A 24,818-nucleotide genomic window follows, 5' to 3' on the forward strand; every position below is an offset into this window, starting at 1 on the left:
GTTTCTTCGGGGGATTCCCAGGCTTGCCCGTGCGCTTGGGTGATTAAGGACCAAGGGATAAAGCTGGGTAGAGAGATACCGCCATGCGTTGTAGATGGAACGACGTGGGCGTGTGGACGAACGAAACCACGAGAGAGAGAGAGAGAGAGAGAGAGAGAGAGAGAGAGAATTGTAGAGAGAAAGATCGAGAGGATGAGGAGATAGGGGGAGAGAGAGAGAGGGAGGAAGCAAGGACAACGTTTGAAGATTGGGTCGCTTGTAGGTATGAGCGCGCGGGCTTATGCGCGAGGCGTGCGCCACCATCACCACCACCACCACCACCACCACCACCACCACCACCGCCAGCACCACCAGCACCGGCGCCACCGCCGCCACCACCGCCACCACCGCCAGCACCATCAGCACCACCTCCACTTCTGTCTCCTCGATCAGTCGACCCCGTGCAACGCGGCATGCCGGCTGCCGCGTGATATTGTTCCTACATAGTACGTGGTGCGCTCTTCGTGAAAGCCCGCCGGAATAATTTCGTAAAGTCGAAATCGTAATTTCTAGCGATCGTCATCGGCAAGCAAAGAGAGAATAGGAAAACACGTCGTGAGAAGTGACGCCAAGTCGCTTCTGGAAACGATAAACTTTAGGGGGAGGGGGGTGAAAAGAGGGACGAGTAAGCGGAAGCGATTTTGAGAGGTGAAGCTCTATATCCTGCGCGCGTGCGTGTATACTGTGCACGGGAGTGTGTATGGGAGGGAAAGTAGGGTGAGTTTAGAAAGCAAGAGAAGAGGGAAGGAGGGAGGAAATGGAGAAAAAAGGGAAGAAAGATCGTGACGGGGAAGATCGGGTTAGAGGGTGGAAATTGGCCGTTTGAGAGCTCGTGGTTTTGATGAGGAATAGCTTGTCGCTGTTGGCGTGACTTTATGGGGAAAAGGGGCAATGGCGGTTCCTCCTCCTCACTTCTCCCCGCTCCTCCCCGTCCCCCCTCCCGCCCTATCCTATCCCACCCTACCTCACCCCCAAAAGTAGCGCCAGAATTATTTTAGCTGATCCGGTTAGAGATCATTTGAGAGAATGTATCTCGGAGGAATTGTTTGCCGTTACACTTGCAATTCAGTGCAAAGAAGCTACGAAGTTCGCTCTTTACAAAGTAGTATAGTGATCCATTATTCAAGACGGAGAACGTGTCTTTACGTCTGGAAAAACTGTTCGCTTCCTTGTGATATGAAGAATATGCGTTGGAATATTCTTTAGTTGTATTTTAAGATACCGAATCTTAATTTTAAGATTCTCTTTTCTTTCTCTCTCGTAATCGCGATACCTCACATTGTTCTGCGTTTTCTTTTGTATAATTCATAAAAAATTGATGTGATCTTTTTTCAAGAAAAGCATAAGAAATTTTACAATGCTAATGTAATTCTATACATATATATAGCCGAAGAAAACAACAGCTCGACAATAGATTCTAAAAATTTTTTTCGCAAAAGGAACACGTACATATTTTACATCACGGAAATGAGATTAACTAAATGACAAAAGATCAAGTTCTGAATGGTAGATTTTATATGAATTCTGTTATCAACACAGTGATTGAACATTGAAGTCTAAAGTCATTGAATATGTACTAAAGTGCTCTTAAGAAATGAAATCTATTTATCACGTATTTTGCTTTTGAAAGTAGATAGTATTTCAAGATCTATAATAAAGTAATTCTTTCAAAGGACAAGATTCCTTCTTGCGTTCTTGTGTCGACGAGATTTTTAGCCAATCTTAAAGAAATTTTTTGGTTTATTGTAATTGTGGATACGCACGTTGATCGAGTTTTAAATTATGCAGCGCGTGGTGGTTATACTTACAATTAGCGGTTTAATAGTATGCATATGCCGTCGCGGGATTCTATCTTTGGTTCATGAAGCTTTAATGATGATTCGTGGTGGACTGCATTATTGCAATCGACACCGTGCGGTATTCCGGCGTTGCGGTTTACAGCGGATACTATAGTCGGAAGTAGAAACTGATTCGCGAAATACGAAATTATTATCATGTGTCGCAAACGGCCATGTAATGCGATAATCGGAAAACTGAAGTTGTATAGGAATGCGATTATCCATGCGAAGCATCATTTACACCCTTATCGATTGATAACGCATATGCTACGCTTTCATACGTGTTAATTTAATTTTAGTAGTCTAATAAATTTTCCGTCTCGTTTTAGTCCTTGTTTTAGTCCCTCTGAAAACAGAAAGAGAATCAAATAAAGATTACGTGCCTTTGGTAAAACTAGAAACTTAATCGCACACAGATAATTATTTGTATCACGATAATAATCACTGTTTTATTGTAGCAAGTAATCTAATTTATTGTTATATGTGATAATAATACGTATTTAGTTGCAAAAATAATTTTATATTATATGTTATAATGTTATATGTGACAATAACTATTTTCTCTTCGTAAAAAGTGGTTATAACGTACACGTAAACAATGAACACGTAAAGGAATATACAAGGAATAATCTTAGTTTTCGCGTGATAATGGTTTTTGATGTGATTTTATTTTAAAGATTGGCGTTCTATAAATTATTTATTCTTATTGTTGCATCAGGCTATTTCTCATCAAACACTTTGAGTCTTCGTGTAGGGAATTGATTTATTTGACAAAGTGTCTATACATATATATATCTCATTTCCTTTTCCTTTTTATTAAATAGGCTTAGAGAATTGAAAAAGAGAACGTACCGTCCCCTCGTGCAAATGCCGGCTTTCCACTCGCTAACTTGTTGAGTCTCTCTCTCTTGGCAGATATGCTACCCATGGGAAACGCTTTATGACAATTCTAAATCTTTTACGTGGGTATTATTATTCAATGACCTATAAAAGTTTTGTAGCAAAAGGGAATATCCAATGTCATATATTGACATTGCACCATGGAATTTAAAGTATGACCCATGTCTCTACAAAGTATTTCGATTTCGACATTGATATTTTAAGCAACTGGACAGAGATCTGTTGTTTTAGTATCCTTATAAATGATCATGTCGATCTTTCGGGCAAGTTGATGTAAATTAACTTTTGACCAAATTAATCTATTAATCCAAATGACTAGCGTTATTGTTTAAAAGATGATTTTTTTCTTAGAAGAGTAGAGCATTTTGGAAAAATAAAGTTCTCTATACAAGCTGTAGTTCTCTAACGACTTGTGATTAAAAGATTTGGCATATTTTTGCTTCTCCATAACAATATACATATATATATATGTATAAAAATTAAATATACATGTATATTTAAATATTACAAAAAATTACGATACAGTAACTACATGAAGAATAAGTAACATATATTTTCATCTCTACTATTTTGAGTTTGGAATTATTGTGCGAAAACTAAAAGTTAGTCGCGTAATCAGTGGCACAATTGCAAATTATTATTTATTATTTTATTATTTTAGAATTTAGCTTAATGCACAATGCATTTTAATCCCAGTCTTTAGGCAAATCGAGCAATCCAATAGATACGAATATTCGCGATATTAGCGGATTGCAAAGGTTATCGTTTGTCCTTTTTCAAAAATCGATATCAGATATAGAAGCATAGAGTGGTAAAAACATAGTGAGTGGCCTTTTTATGGAGTGGCAAAGTTTTTCTCCGCTAAAAAGCAACACGCAAAGTGCACTGAGTGCAGCTTGAACAAGATCGACGATTCCTAAGGAAACTCTATCCTTCAAAATCGCCTTACTCTTCGCCAAAGAATCACTCTCCTCCGCCCGATATCGCGATCTTCCTGATGCACCGTATGCATAAGAGGAAACTCCTTCCCAGACGGTGACAACGAAGACGAAGACGACAAGGACGAGAAGACGTCGCGAGAGACAATTCGCCTGAAGCATCACTCACTCACTCACACTCTCTCTCTCTCTCTCTCTTTCTCTCTCTCTCTCTCTTTCACTTTCTGTCTCTTTCCTGGAAATCTGACGAAGCCGATGCGTGTCGAGTGAAAACTCAACGAGCTTATTTTTGCGTAAAGACGCTCGCAGGGGTACCGCATACCGCATACCGCATACCGAGTACCGATGGATAAATAATCGAGCCACACAGCGTCTATCTATATCTTTCCATTGTTCAAAAGACACCGAGGGTTTTCGAAGAGAGACACTCGAAGACGTCGAACTTGGCCGATTAGTAAAATTTCGAGCGAAACTTGCTTATTCTTATCCGAGCGCGGCTAGGATATCCGGTCTGATCATGAGTTCTTGGATGAACTGTCCGTCCTCGTTGCTGCTGTTGCTGCTAGGCTTGAGCCTGCACAGCGCGTGCATCACGCGAGCGAACGGTGCTGGTGGCCAGGACAGTGATCACGACGGTGGTCACGACGGTGGTCACGACGGTGGTGGTCACGACGGCGGTAGTCACGATTCCTTAGTCGTGGAGACTACTAGCGGGCTGATGCGCGGTTTCTCCCGCACGGTGCTCGATCGTGAGGTTCACGTGTTCTACGGAGTGCCGTTCGCGAAGCCTCCAGTCGGGCCTCTGCGATTTCGCAAGCCTCTGCCGATCGAGCCCTGGCACGGGATCCTGAACGCTACCACCTTGCCCAACAGTTGCTACCAGGAGCGCTACGAGTACTTTCCCGGCTTCGAGGGTGAAGAGATGTGGAATCCGAACACCAACATCTCCGAGGACTGTCTCTACCTCAATATCTGGGTGCCGCAAAAGCTACGTCTACGTCACAAGGAGTCGCCGGATAACGTCGGTAACAACGGCATGGCGATATTGGTGTGGGTTTACGGCGGTGGCTTCATGAGCGGTACCGCCACCCTGGACGTCTACGACGCCGACATTATGGCGGCGGCCGGTAACGCGATCATCGCTTCGATACAGTACCGGGTTGGAGCCTTCGGTTTTCTGTACCTCAATCAACATTTTATGAATAGCGAGGAGGCGCCGGGCAACATGGGCCTTTGGGACCAGGCCCTGGCTCTCAGGTGGCTTCGCGAGAACGCGCGCGTCTTTGGCGGCGATCCCGACTTGATTACGATCTTCGGCGAATCTGCGGGTGGTAGCTCGGTATCCCTGCATCTTATCTCGCCGGTCACGCAAGGCCTAGTGCGCCGGGGTATTCTCCAGAGCGGCACCCTAAACGCCCCGTGGAGTTACATGACCGGCGAGAAGGCGAACGAGGTAGCTCGGGTGCTGGTGGACGATTGCGGATGCAATTCGACGATGCTGCAAGAGAACCCGGCACGAGTTATGGCTTGCATGAGGTCGGTCGACGCGAAAACCCTCTCTGTGCAGCAGTGGAACAGTTACTGGGGTATTCTCGGCTTTCCGTCGGCGCCCACCATCGACGGGGTCTTCTTGCCTAAGGATCCATTGGACTTGGTCAGGGAGGCGGATTTCAAAGACACCGAGATCCTGATTGGAAATAACGAGAATGAAGGTAGGGATACTGCCGGTGCGACATGTGCGAGTGTTGTTTTACGAGGGAATTACCGCCGACGCTGTTTACGGCTACGGCCGGCTGTGCGGTTAAGCCAAGCTGGATGGCCGGCTGCTGGTTTGTGAATGAGAATATGTGTTTTCTCTGATCGCGGAGCCGCGTTCTTCGGGCTACGGAGTACCTACGGACTGGGTCAAGCAGTCTCTTTTCCGGTTACGATTATTTCAGTATATGGATGAGACGTCAATAGCGCACTGCAGTTCGCTATAACTCAGTTTACACGATGTGGAGAAATAGAGAGATTTACACATGATAGCTCTTTTGGAGCTTCTATATATATCCTTTTATTATATATATGTATATATATATATTTTTTTTTTATACCACTTGTCTTTTTACGTCACTTCTCAATCTATGGCATCTTTAGGCATTCTCAGCAAATATGTAAAATTACATACGTGCGCAGGCTATACTATGTTATATAATTGTTACCAAATTACCCAATTTTTATCGACACATTTGACATATTTAATTCTTTGACGAACAGAAGGTTGATTGTTTATTTTTTCATTTTTAGAAACATAAAATTTATTTAAATTTTTTTTTAAAAAAAGATAGTTTTGAAACTTTTTCTCTCAGCAAAGCGCGCATCAGTTTATCATTAAAATTCAATATGGAGCTGTACATTGAATTATTACATTGTCGATCGGGCGTTTATAACAGACATTAATTTATAAATATTGATATTATATAAACGCTTTCAATCTTAGCAATCTCCGTTAATTGCATCTCACGTTATAGTTAGCTAACCGTTTTATTCATTACCTTATTAAAATACGCTCACGATTTAATTATTTCGCGATTATTCACATCTACTTTATTTTTTGTGCGCGCGTGTTTTTCGCGACAATCTTTTAATTGTTAAATTGACAGAAAAGCGAATAAAATGTAGGGATTGCAGGATTTAATAAAATGTGGCTATTTTGCAGTAGTAATCGTCTACGTCTATGGTATAGTCAACAGGGTTATCGGTAAAGTCCTGACACTTACGATTAGAAGCATGCGCCGTTCTTTTTTTTTCAATGATATAAATAATCAAACTGTCGATATACGGCAGAACTACATACTGATTGGTCGCGACGTAAACAGGTCTTTATCATTACGTAGCCCTATCTGGAGTAACCCGAGTTACGTAATGATAAAGACCTGTTTACGTCGCGACCAATCAGTATGTAGTTCTGCCGTATATCGATTAAATGACCAATAGTGAAACGGCATGTACGTTGCGCCTCCAGTCTAACTCGGATGTATCTCCTTGATGAGAGGATTATTGATATATGTTATCTTTAATTTTGTATAATGCACGACGCTCTGTCTATATGTTGATGATGTTCACTTATATTGTTAACTTGAAGGTACGAGCTCGTCATTCTCATGGGAACGTATACTCGTCTCATATTGACATTCAAGTATGCCAGTTATTAATTTTTAATAACTGCGGAAAAAGATTTGATAAAGACTTGGCTTATTGATTGGAATAAACAATAGGCGCGAGTCACGAATTGAATAAATATAAAAATTTATGTCAGAAAGATTAATAAAAATGGAGAGTGCGTGCTTTTTTTTATTTGTTTCTTATGTCATCGCATAAGCGGTATTCTAGCAATCCAATCGAACATTTATACACCACTATCTTTATTCCCGACACGCGAGAGTTACTGTCGATTTAATGACCGTATTGCTTCCCACGTAGGATCGTTATCTTATGTTTGATTATCCAGGCATTCTCTGTTTCTGGCGCATCTATCTAGCATGCAAATGCCGTGCTGCGGTGATAAATCGGTATTGTCTGTAGAAACCGCGTACACCCGTACACACGTTCAGTGCGTGCGGAGTTTAATTCAAAATATAACCAAGCTTCCTTCGCTAAATCGGTTAATCAAACTTTGGTATTGACAGCGAGCCACCACACCACGCGCAATTCTGTCTTCTTTTATTTATTCTCTAGAGAGAGAAAGAGAGGAAAAGAACGTGAAAGAGAGATATCGAGGAAGAGAGGTATCGAGATTCTATGTGTCGTTGGAATTAATTACCGTACACCTGAATGGCGATAATTTTTAAATTATTAAAAACAGATAAGTAAAATATTACCTGATATCGGAAACAGGTTTCTAGTAACGACAAATCGAGGATAGAATACGTTTGTTGAGGAGTGTAATTTTTGCTGAGATCAGAGCTCAATCGCGTACACCGACATAAAAAGTTTAATTAAGGATATTCGAGAGAAAGAGGAAGAAGGGTGAGAGAGAGAGAGGGGGGGGGGGAGGGAATCGGAGAACGATTGGTACTATTATGTATATTAAAATCTGTTTTTCGCGGTGCTTTATGAAACATTGTCACAATTATGTTACTTTAGGTACGCTGGTTCGTTTATCGACATCTAGTTTAACTTTTAAATTTCTTGAAATTATTAATATTTCTGTGGCAGGGGCAAATAAAATATTTTATTTAAAATAATAAAATAATTTTTGTTAAAATGATACACACACACACACATTTAGTTTTCTAATTAGGTTTTAAGTTTTTTGGTTTTTTGGTTTTAAGTGATATTTAATTTAACAAGATTATAGATTATAGAACAATAATTATCTGCTTAATAATTAAGTGTAAAAATTCATATCAATCTAATTGATGTAAAAGATAATTTTTCACTTAAAAAAAAATAACTTCAGTTAGTAATTGGAGAAAAGGTAATAAATATATTTTAATTTTGAATTACGAAGAAAAAATTGAAGGATTTAAGTAAATTAAGCTTCGAGAACTTATATAAATGAATATAACAATATTCTATTCTTTAATTAATTTCAAGCGGATTTTGTTTCAATAAAGTTTTGATTTGATAATTATCATGGTGTTTAATATGTCAAAGAGACAAATGTTGTTGAGACAAATGATGGTTTTCATATAAAAATTTGTCTATCATAAGATTTACTTCAAAGGTTTTGTCGAAAAATCCACTACATATTAAAATATATATACAAGTTGTATAACAAGATATATTGAATTTCAATGATAATTTCTAGAGACTTGCATCAAAATCCCTACACCTCTGCTGATGTCGCATGAAGTGACATTTTTTATTTATTTTATTATCATATGGATAAATGTTATTGGCATAATATAAAATATTGCTATAGTATATTTCGTATTCCTCTTCCATTCTGACGATTAACAACATACATCTCGGTTATCTGATATCGTCATGTTTTCTGTACGATTTGATAACGTGAAATGACAAGTGTCGAGTATCATTATGTATGCATACACGTATTGTATATACATATATATAGTATATCAACCTCATGAGAAATAGCGAAATGTTATTACAGTTATTGTATATCGAAGAAACTGACAACCCGGATCTGTAATTCATGATGAAATTACATATTAATTCCATAATTATGTCCGTCAACATAACTCGACATCCGTTGCGTCAAGATATAATTTTTGTTAATCAAAATTGGGCTGCTTTCACTCGAGACCTCTCACGCCGCGGTTTACACGCTACTTGGCACTTAAGACTTATAGTTATACTTTGGCCTTAAGCAATGTGTGTACTTAAGCACACTGACATTTATACGTATTACGCGATATATGGTTTCCATAGATTTATGTGTGCGCTGTGCTTTATTGCTCACATGTAAAATAGCATTTATATTCGGATAAAGTTTCATATTTTCGCCTGTCGATGGATAAAATGTGCTAGTTAGGTTCTTGCGACAAAATATTTTGCATAATGTACCGAAAGAGGAACGAATCTGTGCAAAAATACGTGAAAGAAGTGTTATTTTTTTCCGAGTGGCAACTAAAAACCTATTGAGGTCTCGCGCTATTTCTGTAACGAAACTTACTCACTTTTTTCAGTTTTTGAAGGAGCACTGTTGCATTTATCAAGTACGTTTATTAACGAATATTCTATAACATAATAACAAAATTTATATTGTTTTGTAATCAATATATCCGACATTATTGAGCTGGAAAGAACAGGAAATTTAAGTAAATGTATATTTTATCAAATTGCAATACGTTGTGATTTCAATTCAAGAGACCATTACGTCTACGCAGTAACGATCGCTATTCAATAATGCCGAGCTCGATATAGTCAAATTGTTGCCACACTCAACAAACACCTATATGTATGCACACGTAAACGGACACTTTGTACGATCCATCCTTTATTGGATATTTTCGCTTGACAACGGACGTTCCACTTTAAAGCCTAGATAACGGGAAAGAGGCTCAGAATGCGTTTCATCATTGGGTTAAGGTCGGGTTAATTGATTAACGATATTCGGATAGCGACAGCTGCACTAATGCGGTATTTTTAATTTTTTAAACGCAAGAGTTTGGGGGCGTTAAATCGCCATCGTTGTGCCATTTTTCATTTCCGTTTATTGCATTACCGAAATTCATGATCTTTTGATGAACTCAAATCTCTTGAAGAAACATGCACAGCAGCGATATATGAGATAAAAATAATGAAATAAAACATAATGAATATTACATGATAGATAGTGCAGGACATAGATTTTTTATGTTTGTACATGCTAAAAAAAATTCATAAAAAATGGATTGTCGTAAATTTGTATCTCTTCCATTCCAACGTATCAAATCGCATATCACATTACAGATTACAATGCGAGGGATATTATGCAAGTGGAGGACGGCATTAGTTCAGAAAAAATTGCAAATTAAAGTTTTACAATTTTAATACTTTTTTTAGGTATTATAAAGTCACATTAGTTCTAATAAGAGAAGTAATTTGCTGATATGTGTGTATAGACAGTACACATGTAGGCGGGGGAGGGGCTACCGCCTCTCCTCCGCAAGCAGGGGTGGGTACAGGTGGACTTCGTTTCGTGTGGAAAGTCATGGGTATTTTGTCAACGATTGAATTGATCGATTTTGCACAATTCGTTTATAGAAGAGTTCACCATGCAACTGCACGAATTTCTCAGTCTCGTTAACGGTAATAATAAGTCGGTCAATTCGATTGTTGACCAAATATCTATGACTTTTCACGCGAACCGAGGTCCACCCCCACTCACTTCTGCTTGTGGTAGCCCCTTCCCCGCTCACATATGTACTGTCTACACACGTCAGCAAATTATTTCCTTTGGTACTAAAAAAAATAACATATTATTACAGCATATACAAACTTTAATGTCAAACTTTAATTTGTTGTATCTTCTATCTAAACTAATATTGTCCCCCACTTTTTTCTTGCGTCGAATTACTTAGAAAAACCTTCCCTACAACATATTTAAGTGGTGATAAAGTCGGTGAGGTACAACCTTTTGTGAATATTAAAATATACAAAAATAATTAATAGATTAGACTTTGCTGGCAATTAACGACGCGGACGTTCTCTTTTTCGGAAAATTTACTAGTTTTTAATCATTCATCGCGCATAATATAGGCATTAAAAAGTACATAATTTTTCTCTTCTTTCTTTTCTTTTTCTTTTTTCTTTATGACACAATCGATGCATTCAAATCAGTATAATTACTGGAGTGTCGGCTCTTTCCCTCCTCATTTTACGTGAAGAGTACTTTACGACCAATTTAATATATTGCTTGTAAGTCGAAGTTAGTATATTAGCACTTTTCGCCCACACATTTAATCCGAGTTTTGCGTAGACTATAATTATCACGCATGTGCATGTGCGTGCGTCTGCATAAATTAATTTGTGTAAGCTACTTTGATTAAGCATCGCGTCGGGGCATGAACGAAACTGGGGATCTTCTTTACTTGCTTGCGTCCTAGGACAATTTAAGGTAAAGAAAGTAAAGATATCAAGCAGAGTGGCGATGTTTAATTATTCGCTTTTGCTGACAAATTTTTTCTTGTCGGTAAATGTGGGTAATCTTGCTTTAATATCGCGAATTTCAAAAACATGGCAAAATTTTTTTATTTTAATATCTTAATTTCTTTCATGTTATAAAAGTTTTAAAATAAATATTTTATATATTTTAGTTTTCTAGATAAATATTTATACGTTTATGAAAGAAATAAAATATAAAAATTAGGAATTTGCACATTGTTTTATTTCGGTCTATGAGGAAGCAATATTAGTATTTATTGGTTCGGGTTCCTCATAGAGAAAGCTTCATGAACGAAATAAAGCAATGTGCAAATTCCTAATTTATACACTGCCTCCGCGCATACATTTTCCACCCGAAACAAACTTGAAATTAAGTACAGGAAAGTTGAAAAGTTTTGTTATGTGTTTGTATTATTGTTAGGTGATTTGTGTGTGTGTGTGTGTGAGGGAGAGAGAGAGGGAAATACAGAATTAATTGATTATTAGACGATTATTTAGACGTACAGATCATTTGACAAATTTTATATTGTAAAATTATTTTGATATCTATGTCGAGTGAGAAGTTCCCATCTTTATTTTATTTTGACTTATGTATTTATTTTTACTCGCATATTTTGTTTAAGAAACTTTATGTAGAAACTGTATGACCCAATATGTTAAATTTTTGTTGAATTTTTCCCAGAAAAATAGATATTTTCTGGATCAATTAAATGTTAATTGTTGCGAGACATATGTCTATATATAATTTCTGTTATATGATCAACGCCATAGTTTACTAACAATAAGTAGTATATTTTTTTTAGCAAAGATAATAACATTTTACTAATTACGATTGTCGTTATTTTGTTTTCCTCGCAAATATGAAATTCTAAAGCAGATGACAAAGCTTTTACCATTACTGTACTTGGTTAATTATTTGGGTGCTGCCAAATGAAAGCTCGTTGCCTCGTCGCTTTGTTGCCTGGGCTCTTTACATACACGCTGTATGCAACGCAGAATGTAACGGATAATTAAGCAGGTCATAACGGATATTTTGAAAAACAGTATTTGCTTAATTATATCCTTTTGCGCATAGTCGCGTCTTTTAAGTTGGTTTCTTTACGCATTTCGTAATTTTAATTACACTATATCGCGGTTAATTACACCCGCGAAAAGTTCGAGCTTCCGACTCGTAGACGGTGGGAGAGCATGCTAGGAGAGCGAAAAGAAGCTCTTTTTCTTTTAAAAGCAAAAGATCTCGTGCATAAAATCTCTTCGTTCTGAATATGTCTCTAGCATAAAAAATGAATGTAAAAGTAATTATGCCAAAGGTACTTACAGATTACAGATTTTTTGTGCCAATATGATAAAGTAAATGGCTTTGCTGCTCTTCTCTATCTTTATGTGTGTATTTTTGAAAATAATGGACGACTGATAGTTATATGATTTCTGTGTACGGAAAGAAGTATACATATTATAATATTTAAAAACGGGTCTGATGCATCTGGGAAAAAGCTAACGATAAATCGTAATATAATATTCAAAAACTATATATTGATGGATATATAATATGTATGATAATAAACTATTTTCGTGTAACTTATAAAATTCTTGTTGAAATAAACATAACAAAATAATAATAATAATAATAATAATAATAATAATGCGATAAATAATGTAACTTCTTTTATTCGATCTTGTGTGATTAAAGTTTCCGTTGATATAAATATTCTCAACCTAATAATGTATTAATTAGTGTTAAAAAATTCTTCTTTTTAAAAGTTGATTTATACGTTGATTTAAAAGTTGATTTATTAAAGAAAGAAAGAGAAAATGTATCTTTTAGACTACATATTGTATTAATCTTGCATTTAAAAAGTCAATAGTAACATAAATGATTAAAGCTATTGAAAAAACTAAAACTATAAATGTTACTAATTATATTGTACATATATACTTTATAGAATCTATTTTGTAAAATGTAAACGGATGCAACGCCAAGTTTTGCGAGCATTCGTATTCGCAATACGCGTAAAATTTAAAATTCCAACAGACAACGCGGTACGCATATTTTTCTAAATCTTCTCGCCATGCCGCAACTTTATTAACACGCGACTATTGTAAACGGAGCAGAGTTTTTTTTATGCGACAATTTTTCGTTCTGCTTTCCACGCCATGGTAGCTGGCTAACGGGCGGCAGAGATGATCCAATCGAGCTAGTCGACGTCAAAAAAATTCAGGTTATTTCTGGTGACTCGTCACGCGACGTGTGCTGGTGAATCGATCAAAAAACGTGAAAACGAAAAAATACTCACAACGCTAATAGAACGCGCCACAGACGTACGCATGCTATATATATATATATATATATATATATATATATAAATAACACTTTATTTCTTCAAAGGATAATCTTGGATATAGTATTCAAAGTTAGTCTTTAAAATCGATCTCTCTGATGGTCTTTTATACATATAATTTTATTAAAAACGATATAAATCCAGTGAAATACATATATATTTGTGCATACATTGATATTTCTGCTATATCTATCTGTCTATCTATCTATCTACATTATACCTACTTAACTATCTATTTATCTATATCTTATAGTCTCATTAGTGCGTATATATATTTTTATATGTAGATTTAGCTATCTATATGCACAAATAGCTATCTATCTTTAACTATTCTTAGAATATATTCTTTTAAACGATACAATAAACAGCTTGTTAAAATATTTGCCAATTGAATGATTCAATTTATTATAATTATAAAATAACTAATACAATCTTTTGATTGATTTTTAAGAAAGTTTTATAATAATACAATAAAAATTTAATTTTGTAAAAACTTCTTTCCTTTTCTAGAATTTGTAGAGAAACACATATACATATACATATTATAACATATTTTGAGAAAATATAATAGTTATAAAATAAGCAATTCAGCTGTAAAATTTCTTATGATATCTGTTTGTATTTATGTGAACATATAAGTTGAATCAAATAACTATAAAAATCCATTTCCAGGAGAAAATTCAAATTTTCTCGAATAATGTTCTCTTGTGCGTTCTGTTATAATGGCGCGTTTTCGTATGCTACTAGACGAACGCGCCTTATTTCGTTACGTTTCTGCAGACTTTCTATTCTGTCTTATTCGTCTGACAACTTGACTTTCTTGTTCTGTTCTCCTTCTACGGCAACCTGGTTTCCCAGTCATCGTTCTGACATCGTTTTAACATTCGCGCAAGAACTATAGAAGCAATCTTTCATACACGAATGTATACCTATATCATAGTTTTGCTTTGTTTGAAGTAGTATTAAATATCGCTAGAAGGTACCATGGCCAACTTAAGTGGTACTTGCGAGATATATGTATATTTTATCGTATATAATATCCAAAAACGCTTTTCTTATCTCAAGTTATATTTATATTTAATTGATATGTAGCGCGACTTAAACAATTATATACATATAATTGCTATATTTGATGACAACTTAATAATCTCACTTTAATGTGTCCACAATTGAATATAATATTAAACTTTCATATTATTATAAATCGAATTCTTTCTTTCAATTCTTCATAGTGACATAATAGAAGAGAATGAGAGAATTTGGCATATCTTTCTCATTGATTCCTTTCTCTCACTTACTCTCGTTTCCGGCTACTCATTCTCCTCAGGCTGACTGCACGTATCTCGTTCTACTTGCGCTCAAAACGTCGCGTCTCGTGCGAGCGTGTCACACCGCGGCGTGGGGGCACATAGTGGCGTTTAAGAGGTGCTTTGCGAATAAAAACTTGCTACCTTTTTCTAAATAAGTTATGCACAATAACTATTGTTATATGTATATAAAAATATAAAGAAAATTAATTTATTTTTATAATATATTGTCGTGTCAAGTTTTTATTAATTCCATATTTTTATTGTAAAATTTACAGATTTTACCAATAATTTTTGAACATAATTTTCAATTGTCTAATCTAGAAAACTATACCAAACTTGATTAAAATTTCTTTACTCTCGAGTCTCGAAGTATTAATATACCCAATTTTTTACAATAATTTTTTCACCATTACTTATTAAAATTGCTCGTTATTTTTTGTTAAAATTGAGTTTAGATTGATGTACAGTCGAATATTTTTTAGATAGGTTTTCAACTAAAATTTTGTCTGATCAGGCACCACTGCACGTCGAAACGTTTAGTCGAGACAACTCGAAAATTCTGACTTTAATGAAGCTTTGCCAACTTTTAGAGGACTCTCTAATGTAAGCACCGAGCAATCTGTTTCCTCCCCCCAAAAAAAGGGACTTTAAGGGTGAAAGCATTTCTCAAAGGGTATAGTCGACGTATTCGCATAACAGGCCGGCAAGCGGGAGTTTCGAAATGTATGTACATACATATAGTACACAATTGACGATCGCAGATTTTGGGATGCATAACGTTCAAATAGAGAGAATAGAGCGCCCCAAGTTTTACAAGTTTTAATTATATAAATGTACCTTTATATATAGTAATTAATATACAGAACGTACTTTCAATCACAATCACTGTAGAATGTGAGTCCGTGTGTGCGCGCATATTAAAAAAATAAGAAATTAAAGGATGTTATTTAATTTTTGTTTTTCCGCTCTAATAGACAACTAATAGATTGTATAACAATTCATATAGAGATTGCCATAAGTTTTAAAACTAGCGTGCGTCTAACAAGACGAGAATTAACAAGGTGTTGATTCTATCGTTATTTTTCTGCTTTATATCCATGTGATTTTCAAGCGTAGCGCGCCAATACACACATCGTGTCACGCAATACTGCATCACGAAGGAAGGAAATACGCGATAATTTACGATGACGTTTAAATCAACCGAAAATTTACGGTTGATCTTTTTGCATCAAATGAGCTTTGAGCGCACCTATGTGTCTGCCATATGTTTGCTTTAGGTATCTCGCGCGAATATAACATTAACCCTCTGACATCCAGTCGAAACAGAATGAGAAACATGATACAGAATGTCCCAAAAACTATCGATTATGCGAAGTAATTAGCACAATGATGCAAAATAGACATAAAATAGGAAGATTAACTTAATATATATATTCCGATCGTTTTAATAGATGTTCATCAAATAATTTTTTTTCTATCTTTGCATTGTAGAAAAAATTTTTGTTACGATTATTTTAGTCATTAATTCATTGATATACAATTTTCTTAATAAAAATCCTTTAGCAACATTGCAAAAAATAATATGTAAAATTGTTGTGAATGGTAACATTTTTTATAGATATGTGCTAAATCAAAAGGCGACTTAAATTTTAAAGGCAATATATATACAGGCTGATTTTTTTAATTAAAAAAGAAATAAAATAAAAAAGAGGAAAAATATTGATTTCTCAAATATCGGATTGGTTGGAATATTTCTTTTTATTGACATTCAAGAAACTATCTGCATGTGTGTGTGTGTGTGTGTGTGTGTTTTGTTGTATATAAGTTTAGCGACCTGATGAATATAATTTATAAGAAGTTGTTGATCGATGATCTCAAATTTTGATCAAGTGATCAAACACCGCCATCAAAAAGATAGTGTATACCTACTTATACATATATATTTTGATAGATACTGGTGCTGTGAAATAATTGCATGATATTTTAAAATGTATGTATTTTGCAATTTTTAAATCTAATTTTCTTTTTTATATTATCTAAATTTTTATGTAAGCGCGCGCGCGCGCGCACACACACACACACACACACACACACACACACACACACACAATTTTTAGTCACATTTACCGTTTTTTCGCCTTTCCGCTTCCTCCGGACGGTAATATCAGCTCAGACACCCCGACTCTGAGTGATTTGCATACGGTGGTCACGCGGAATTTTAAATAACTGAAGAAAGATTCTTTCGCGGGTCGTGTCTGCGATTTACCGAGGACGTGCATATTTTAGAAACTGGAAAGGTGCAAAGGGGTACAAAAGAGACTATCTAGAATCGTGCACTTTAAATTATAATTCTGCAATCTCTATTCATCAATTATAATTCTGCAATCAATATTTTATTCCAAGTATATATTGATATATATCATAGAAGTTGCTTTTCCAATGTGGGATTTGTTTTAAGAATTGTGGAACGAACACCACATTGATGATTATCGGTTAATCGTTATTACGGTTTATTAAGCAACTCGTTGATGCATAAACCCGTGCTCATCGAATGATGTAATTTTACATACTCGCGATAGTATATTATCGTTTATATTATCTACACTTAATTGATCCCATGGTGTGAATAACCTATCACGTTTTTCTAAGATGGCGTGAAATTTCGATACGAAACTGTACATGTACGTTGCGCTTATTCGTGTACACAAGTACATGAGTATTTTATAAATAAGTATTTTAATGCGTTGCACATGCTTAGGGTAAAAAAGCTTAAATAAAATCCACGTATATAATTTATTTATAAATAAAAATATGTTTGTCAATATATGCATATGAATGCTTAGAGGATAGTGCTACATTATATATTGTTATATTGCAACTGTATGCGCAATTATATATGTACATTTTCACATACACACACATTTTAGGTCTAATTATTCTATTTTTATTGAATAAGTATAATGTCAGGATCAGAAATGGTCTCTGTCTTTATCTTTATCTTTAAAGTTCTTTGTAGAAATACATGTCTCGATGGCTTTGACACGATCTGTATATACATAGAATGATGTTTAATATGTCTGGTATCTATATAAATGAAATACGCCGCGGGAAGCGAGAAGAGAGGTTGTCGATATCATTAAATATAGAATAATCTGTGGATATTAAATGACCTATATCATATACATATATGTATTAACTGTCTAATGAACGTGTAATTTTTAATGTTCGCATTATTTATTTTCGACATAATCTAGTTGTCATAATGTTAACAATTATATTATGATAATTATAATAACTGTAATTAAAATATTTAATTACAGGAAGCTATATATTATAAATTGAAAGCAGCGAAACTGTTGATAATCCGGTTTAATTGGCGTTTGATGGTCCTCATTATTTTAACTTGCTCGTGATTATACATTTACGTTTTTGATGCAAATGTAAGTAACGTAAATATATATATATCTATATATATATATATATATATGTATAAGCTTGATGAATTAACAAGCGATCACGAATATATATAATATAGTAACTTATCCATTAGAGGGAACGATATGGCAGAGATGCGCTAGCGCCCGAAGGCAGGTAACCAATCAGACTGTATCTCATACGTTTCTCAAAGCTAAGTTTTCATTCTCAGTTTGACAAATCGTTTGCTTGGAAAGAAATGGATAAAGCCACAAAAAAGAAAAAATAGTTACATAATAGAGCAGCCGCTCGAAACAGCAATATTGCTGGAAGGAAGTTACGAAACGTATTATTATTATATGTATACTTCCGAAACAATACCTTTGTCATTATCCTTGTTCTCTTTCACCATATGGGAATAAAAATGTAAATTAGAAGCTATTTATGAGATTTAAATTTCACAAACTTATAATTTAGAATCTCTCTCTCTCTCTCTCTCTCTCTCTCTCTCTCTCTCTCTATGTATATATATATATATATATATATATATATATATATATTTACAAGAACAAGAAACAAAACACAAAATTGTTTCTGAGGTTTTTGCAACCTTAGAATTATCACTAACAATAAGATAAAAATAATAAATTTTAGTTGATAAATCTAAGAGAGAGAGGCTTGATATATTTTGTGAGGTAAACAAAACGGTGCAGTGGTATGTTTTGACTATGATTTGCACAGAAAAGACAGTTTATTAAAGATATTTAGCGCTTTCTTGAGCTTGTGGTTGCAAACTTATTTTATAACGTGGAACATTGTGCTGGTCAGGTGCTCAGATAAAGAATAACTGTCAAGAGGTCGATAGTTGTGCGGCTTACCCTACATATCTGAACTATCGTCATGTTTTAATCAACCAATCAATAAATTCTCAAGCTAGTTCTCACGGCTTTAAAGTCGCGGAAGTCACCTGGAACGTTATGAACTATCCATTGTCCTGTTTGACACGTGTTGCACGTGTAGGCCGATATGACAGCACGTTTTAAGAGTGCACTTAGATTGCGAATAATTTGACACTAGATCTCACTGTCTGCATTACGAATAATTTCGTTATCAATGCAATAGACGTTAACATTTTAACTCTAAAATTTTTAATCTTGCAATTTTCTAATGTAAAATTTATTAATTCACTGAATTGAACATTTTTTCTCGTCTATACTAGTAAAATTAAATTAATAAGTTAAATTAAGGAATTAAAAAGAATAGTATTAAATTAAGAAAAAAATAATTGCAGAATCTGAATTGTTTATATTTTTGTACTCTAAGAAATTTGAAAAGTTGAAACGTAGATAGAGAGAGAGAGAGAGAGAGAGAGAGAGAGAGAGAGAGAGAGAGAGAGAGAGAGAGAGAGAGAGAGAGAGAGAATTGCATTAAAATCTTACTACAAACACGTTTTTTATCTTATATTTTGACGATACTTTGTCACAAAAGGTTGCATTGCAAATATGTTTCCATAATTTTAAATCAGCCTTTTAAAAGCGCGACTCACGAAAGTATACACAAATATTTACACATTTGTATAAATATATTATGATTTTATTTACTATTTTACACACATATTTATTGTATAAATGTATTAAATTCTTTAAACAACTATTTACATATGTGTAACTTATAATCAGACAAACTTTAAAAATGCGTGTAATTAAAAAACTCTTGTTTGGAATAAAAAACATGACGCTATCATTACTCGATCTTTTTACAAATCTAGAGTTTTTAAGCGTTAATGTACGTTTAACGGTATTGTGTATGTAGTAAATGTATGTTATATAACTTAAAACGTGAATTAATGAATACAGAGACATTATTTCTACTTGAATAATTTACTTGAATATTGATAATGCGATGACATATAATGATCTTAATACAACTTTAATACAATTGAATTGAGATCGTAGGTAGTCTCGCTGGCTTGATCTCATTGGCCTCGGACACGGATTAGTAAAGAAATAGAATAGATAAAGTTATCCATTATTACTGTTTCTAATGTAACGATAACGTTTCGATTCAGTGTCATACTTCCCGTACTTCCACCCAGTTGTTTTCTCGCCGTTAGACTATCTGCTCAAAAGTTTTGTTACACACGCGTAGTGAGTGATGGTAAAGACACTTTGCGCAAAGGGAAATGCGACAGTCGATTTATTATGTACAACGTGAGTCATACTTTGATCGATACTTGCTCTGCCAGTACATTCCAGTTGTTATATTACAGCAACTTTAGTCTTTTCAACTATGTAATGCTGTTAAGTTATTCCAATTCGATTGTACTTGACTAACTTTGCATACGAGAGGTCAGAAAGCATATATTTTTCATACATTTTATTTAAACATGTTAAAAATTGAAATGACCATTCAAGTTAAATTGTGTTAGATTTTGTGCTCTGGAATTAACAAATCTTATATTTGATTTTATTTTGAATCTTTAATTAGTAAAGTTAAAAATTATCAAGTATAAAGTAAAATTAATACATAATTTTTAAATTTTATTTAAAGTATAGAAAAAGTTAAATTTACCTACATGCATGCAGAAATAATATTTTTTTGCTATTTTTGAAATGTAAATTTATAGAATAGATTTCAATAGAATAAACGAAGAAGAGCATGATGCTTATGAAGATGTATGGGCGGAAGATATATGCTACACATGTCAGATTTTACTTACTAATTTTTCCATTCATTGTAAAAGAATGTAACACGGCTTTTCCAATTTTTCAATACTTAACGCAATGCAACGTGAAATTAAAATATAAAAACATTCTTAAATACATAACATATAAATAAAATATAACTATTTTTTAGTTTAGTTTAAAAATTAATATTAAGACTTAAAATGTAAATGCTAATGTTATTCTTGTTTTAAATTAATATTCAAAAATTATAAAAATTATAAATATTTTTTTGTAAAAGTTTAAGGGACATTGTTTTTTCTAATTACTAATTATCTCGCTTATTATTCACATTAATGATTAAGGTTTTATTAATTATGTGAGTTATATAATTATTTTAATATGCGCATTGGTCTAATTATAGTAGAATAACTCAATTTTAGTATATCTATAGCAATAGCTGCAAATTTTTTGTGATATTTTTTATTTTAAACAATAATAATAAGTGAAACAGGACCTATTAGAGAGAAAAGAAATGCCATTTACGATTTGGACTGACTAATAATAATTGGCTTAATAATAGTAATAGTAAATTGTGTGAATTTTGTATACTTTTTTTTTCAAACTCAAATAAACTAACTGCGTGTTAATTTTTTGTTGACTTTTAAAACACAGCTCTTTGTTGAGACAGTAAATCTATATATAATACTTAAATCGATTATCGTATTTAAATTTTGATGCTAATAAGTATCTTTATTAATCGACTACAAAGAATTTATTGCGAAAAATATTGTCCCAGCCAGTGATAATTCGTTTCTTTTGGCGTTTTTCTTTCGAATTGATTGTATATCATATCGGTCCTGTTTCACTTATTATTATCGTTTATATACATCGCTTGAAAAAGACGTCCTTCCTATTACTAACCGATTATCACCTCAGTGATCGAATTGGTTAAGATGCTCGTTACGTAATGTAGGGAGGTCCAGGTTCGAACTCATGGCTAGAACTAGAATGAATAGAATGATATTTTTCGCAATAAATTCTTTAGTGATTTAGTAAGTATGCTTATGAGCATCAAAATTTTAATCGATTATCACATTTAAGTATGTGGATTTACTGTTTCAACAAAGAGCTGTGTTTTAAAGATCGGCAGAAAATCGGCGCGCCGTTTACTGATGGTGAGTTTGGAAGAAGTACAAAATTCACACAATATTATTATTAGGCTACCAAAGATTCAGTCCGGACTGTAAAGGACGTTTTTCTTTATAATTGATTTTTTATTTTTTCGAGTATTTATTTAGAATTAGAACATTGACGTTAACTTGAATCGTCAATCGCATTCCGCGGGATTCTTTAGTATTTTATAATTATTGCGATTTTATCTTTAAATCACAGTCATGTGATAATAGCATTGTATTATACATTATAATGTGGTATGACGTTGATATAATCATCTTGCCTCACGCATCTAACAGCTGACGGTGCTGTTATCGGCAAACCTCAATATGTTTAAACGCCACATCCGCGTGTGCAAGATTCTCACCCTAAATTTTATCACGTCACGCGAGTCCCGTGTCTTTGATGGCGGTTTAAAGAATACGTCTCAATGTAGCACGAAGTGTGGAGTACGTGAGCAGCGAAGCAAACAGAAACTATACGTGTTTCGAACGTAAATGTGTCATTTCAAACAACGGTGAAGATAATATTGCTGTTCATTTAAATTATCAACTCTTATGACGTACTAACATATTCTCAAATGAAAAGTAAGACGCGTACGCGTATCTATACATTTACGAAATAATTGATGGATTATATTTGCCAGAGTTGATCTTTTCTGAAAGTATTTTTAATACTTTTAATACTTTATCATATATTGCCTTGTTTTATACAATTTATTTATTAGATAATACTTAAAATCCGTAGTAGGTACGTGTGGAGAGTCACCTCTTGTCAGAATTAATTTCAGAAATGATAAAAATTTATATAATTTAGAAGAAATTTAAATTAGAATATTGTTCAGTAAAAGACGAGGGAAATATATCTAGATCTAGAATAAGTTTTTAAATAAAATTCTTTCTTGCATAGAGTCTCCGACCACGTTGAGAAAGTTTGGTTTGCAACTATATCGATTCGATCTCTCCACTTGATAGTCGAGCGACAGCGCAAGGCTAATATACCGCACCGCAAAACCGGGAGTTGCGTGGCTCCTTAAAATTCAACTGAAAAGTCTCTGCAAAGCTATATGCAAGATTTTCCTTCTAACTTGAGCAGTGACACACGATGCATCTCCGATAAGAATCCCCAGCGCGTATGAGCTCTTGTGTGTTGCCTTTAGCGAAGTGTACGCGAGCTTGAAAACTCGACGATGGGGATACAGATGAGGAATGTGGACTCCGAGAGGTTGATGCTGTATTTTTACGTATTTGCCTTGAGAACTTGTTGTGCGCGTATACATGTATCAAAAGCGAATATTTTCGATTCTGGCCAATATATTCGACGAAAACTTCTTCTCACGTCAAACGTTTCATTCTGACGCGATGAGTGAAGCACGACGATTCCAAAACTACATATATATCTCAAAGGTGTACATTAAAAGCATTTTAACTTGTGCGCTATCACGCACATAAGGATCACACAGCATTAGGATTATTAGTGCTTATATATTTAACTCGCCCTCCCTCTATGGCAAGACCGTATTAACTTTGAAACGATTGTTAGAATTGTTTCCAAAGTGCGCTGTAATACAGCGCTATTGTATAGATGTATGATTTAACTGTTGCGAAGATTATTATAGATAAAGTTGCAACTAATGTATGTAAGTAGAGAGATGTAAATTAACTTGTCTCGTATAATTTGTATCTTTCTCGGTAATTAATAAAACTTATTTATGTCACATAGGTGCTCTCTAGTTTTACCGGGAATTGTCTGTGATTGACAATATCTGCTTGACTGCTACTGTTATTTTCATTGCTAGCAGAGACCAATCTAGCAAGAGAGATTTACAAAAAGCTGTAGCTCTTCATGCGAAAAGCTATACAGTATATGGATAATATAATATCCATTCAAGCTCATTCGAGTGAGAAGTCTGTTCCGTATCATTAGAACTTGTTGTGTTGAAATATTATTCAGCCAAATGAGAAAAAGCTGTTCGCGACTCGTCAACATGAGCCACGCTGGAAGTTAATGCGATTTCCGAACGGGCGTAACATTGGCTGACTCTTTTAAACTCGGCGGCTGAAACTCCCCGGTGAACTTTTGTCCCGCTGTAACTTTGTCTATAACACGTGATGGATATCCGATAAGAGAGAGAATTCTAGTTGCCCGTAACGCGCTTCATCGCACGCGAGTGTGAGACTCTTCTCTTTTCCTGAGGAATAACTCGCGGAACATATGACGACAGATGAGAAATGTTCCCGCGAGATCGAGCAACGACAACGCCTCTTCCGTGACCTCTGCACCAAGTTTTTATCACGCACATGCGTGAGGCGACTTCAGGCTGAGTATTCTCTGACGTATACTCACGGATCAGACCGAAACTTAGTGGAAACGTAGTGCGAAACCACGTGTGTGGGAGGGTGGCGGTGCAGATGAGGGGATCTTTAAAGGGGATAGGATAGTTGCCAAGATACTCTAGTCAAGAAGTCGACATTGTGACTTCGAGCTCACTCGTCAGCAGAAGTCGATCGATTCAATTTAACCCCGCCGCCGCCGCGCCGCGCCGTAACGACCTAACGGGCTAACTATCTATCGTAACTCACCGTTCCCCATAGTTCACCTAGGT

General features: G+C 34.9%; 1 protein-coding gene and 1 long non-coding RNA gene across 7 annotated transcripts in view; both read left to right on the forward strand.

Moving 5' to 3' along the window:
- The first annotated feature begins 421 nt into the window (after positions 1-421).
- The window catches only part of LOC139811922 (acetylcholinesterase 2), a 94,183-nt gene continuing 69,786 nt past the window's right edge, over positions 422-24,818 (forward strand). For all 6 annotated transcript variants that reach the window (XR_011731776.1, XR_011731777.1, XM_071776430.1 and 3 more), the window contains exons 1-2: positions 422-756; positions 3,474-5,427. Coding sequence is in view for 4 of the 6 variants with exons in the window: in XM_071776430.1 (XP_071632531.1) it covers positions 4,233-5,427 (1,195 nt within the window). In the remaining 2 variants the exon portion in view is untranslated. The remainder of the gene's footprint in view (positions 757-3,473; positions 5,428-24,818) is intronic.
- LOC139812011 (uncharacterized) lies at positions 14,170-19,781 on the forward strand. The gene is made up of 2 exons (XR_011731801.1): positions 14,170-18,400; positions 18,511-19,781. It is a non-coding gene; the product is annotated as an uncharacterized lncRNA (long non-coding RNA).

Source organism: Temnothorax longispinosus, chromosome 4 (genome assembly GCF_030848805.1).
Source record: "Temnothorax longispinosus isolate EJ_2023e chromosome 4, Tlon_JGU_v1, whole genome shotgun sequence".
NCBI classification, from domain to species: Eukaryota; Metazoa; Arthropoda; class Insecta; order Hymenoptera; family Formicidae; genus Temnothorax; species Temnothorax longispinosus.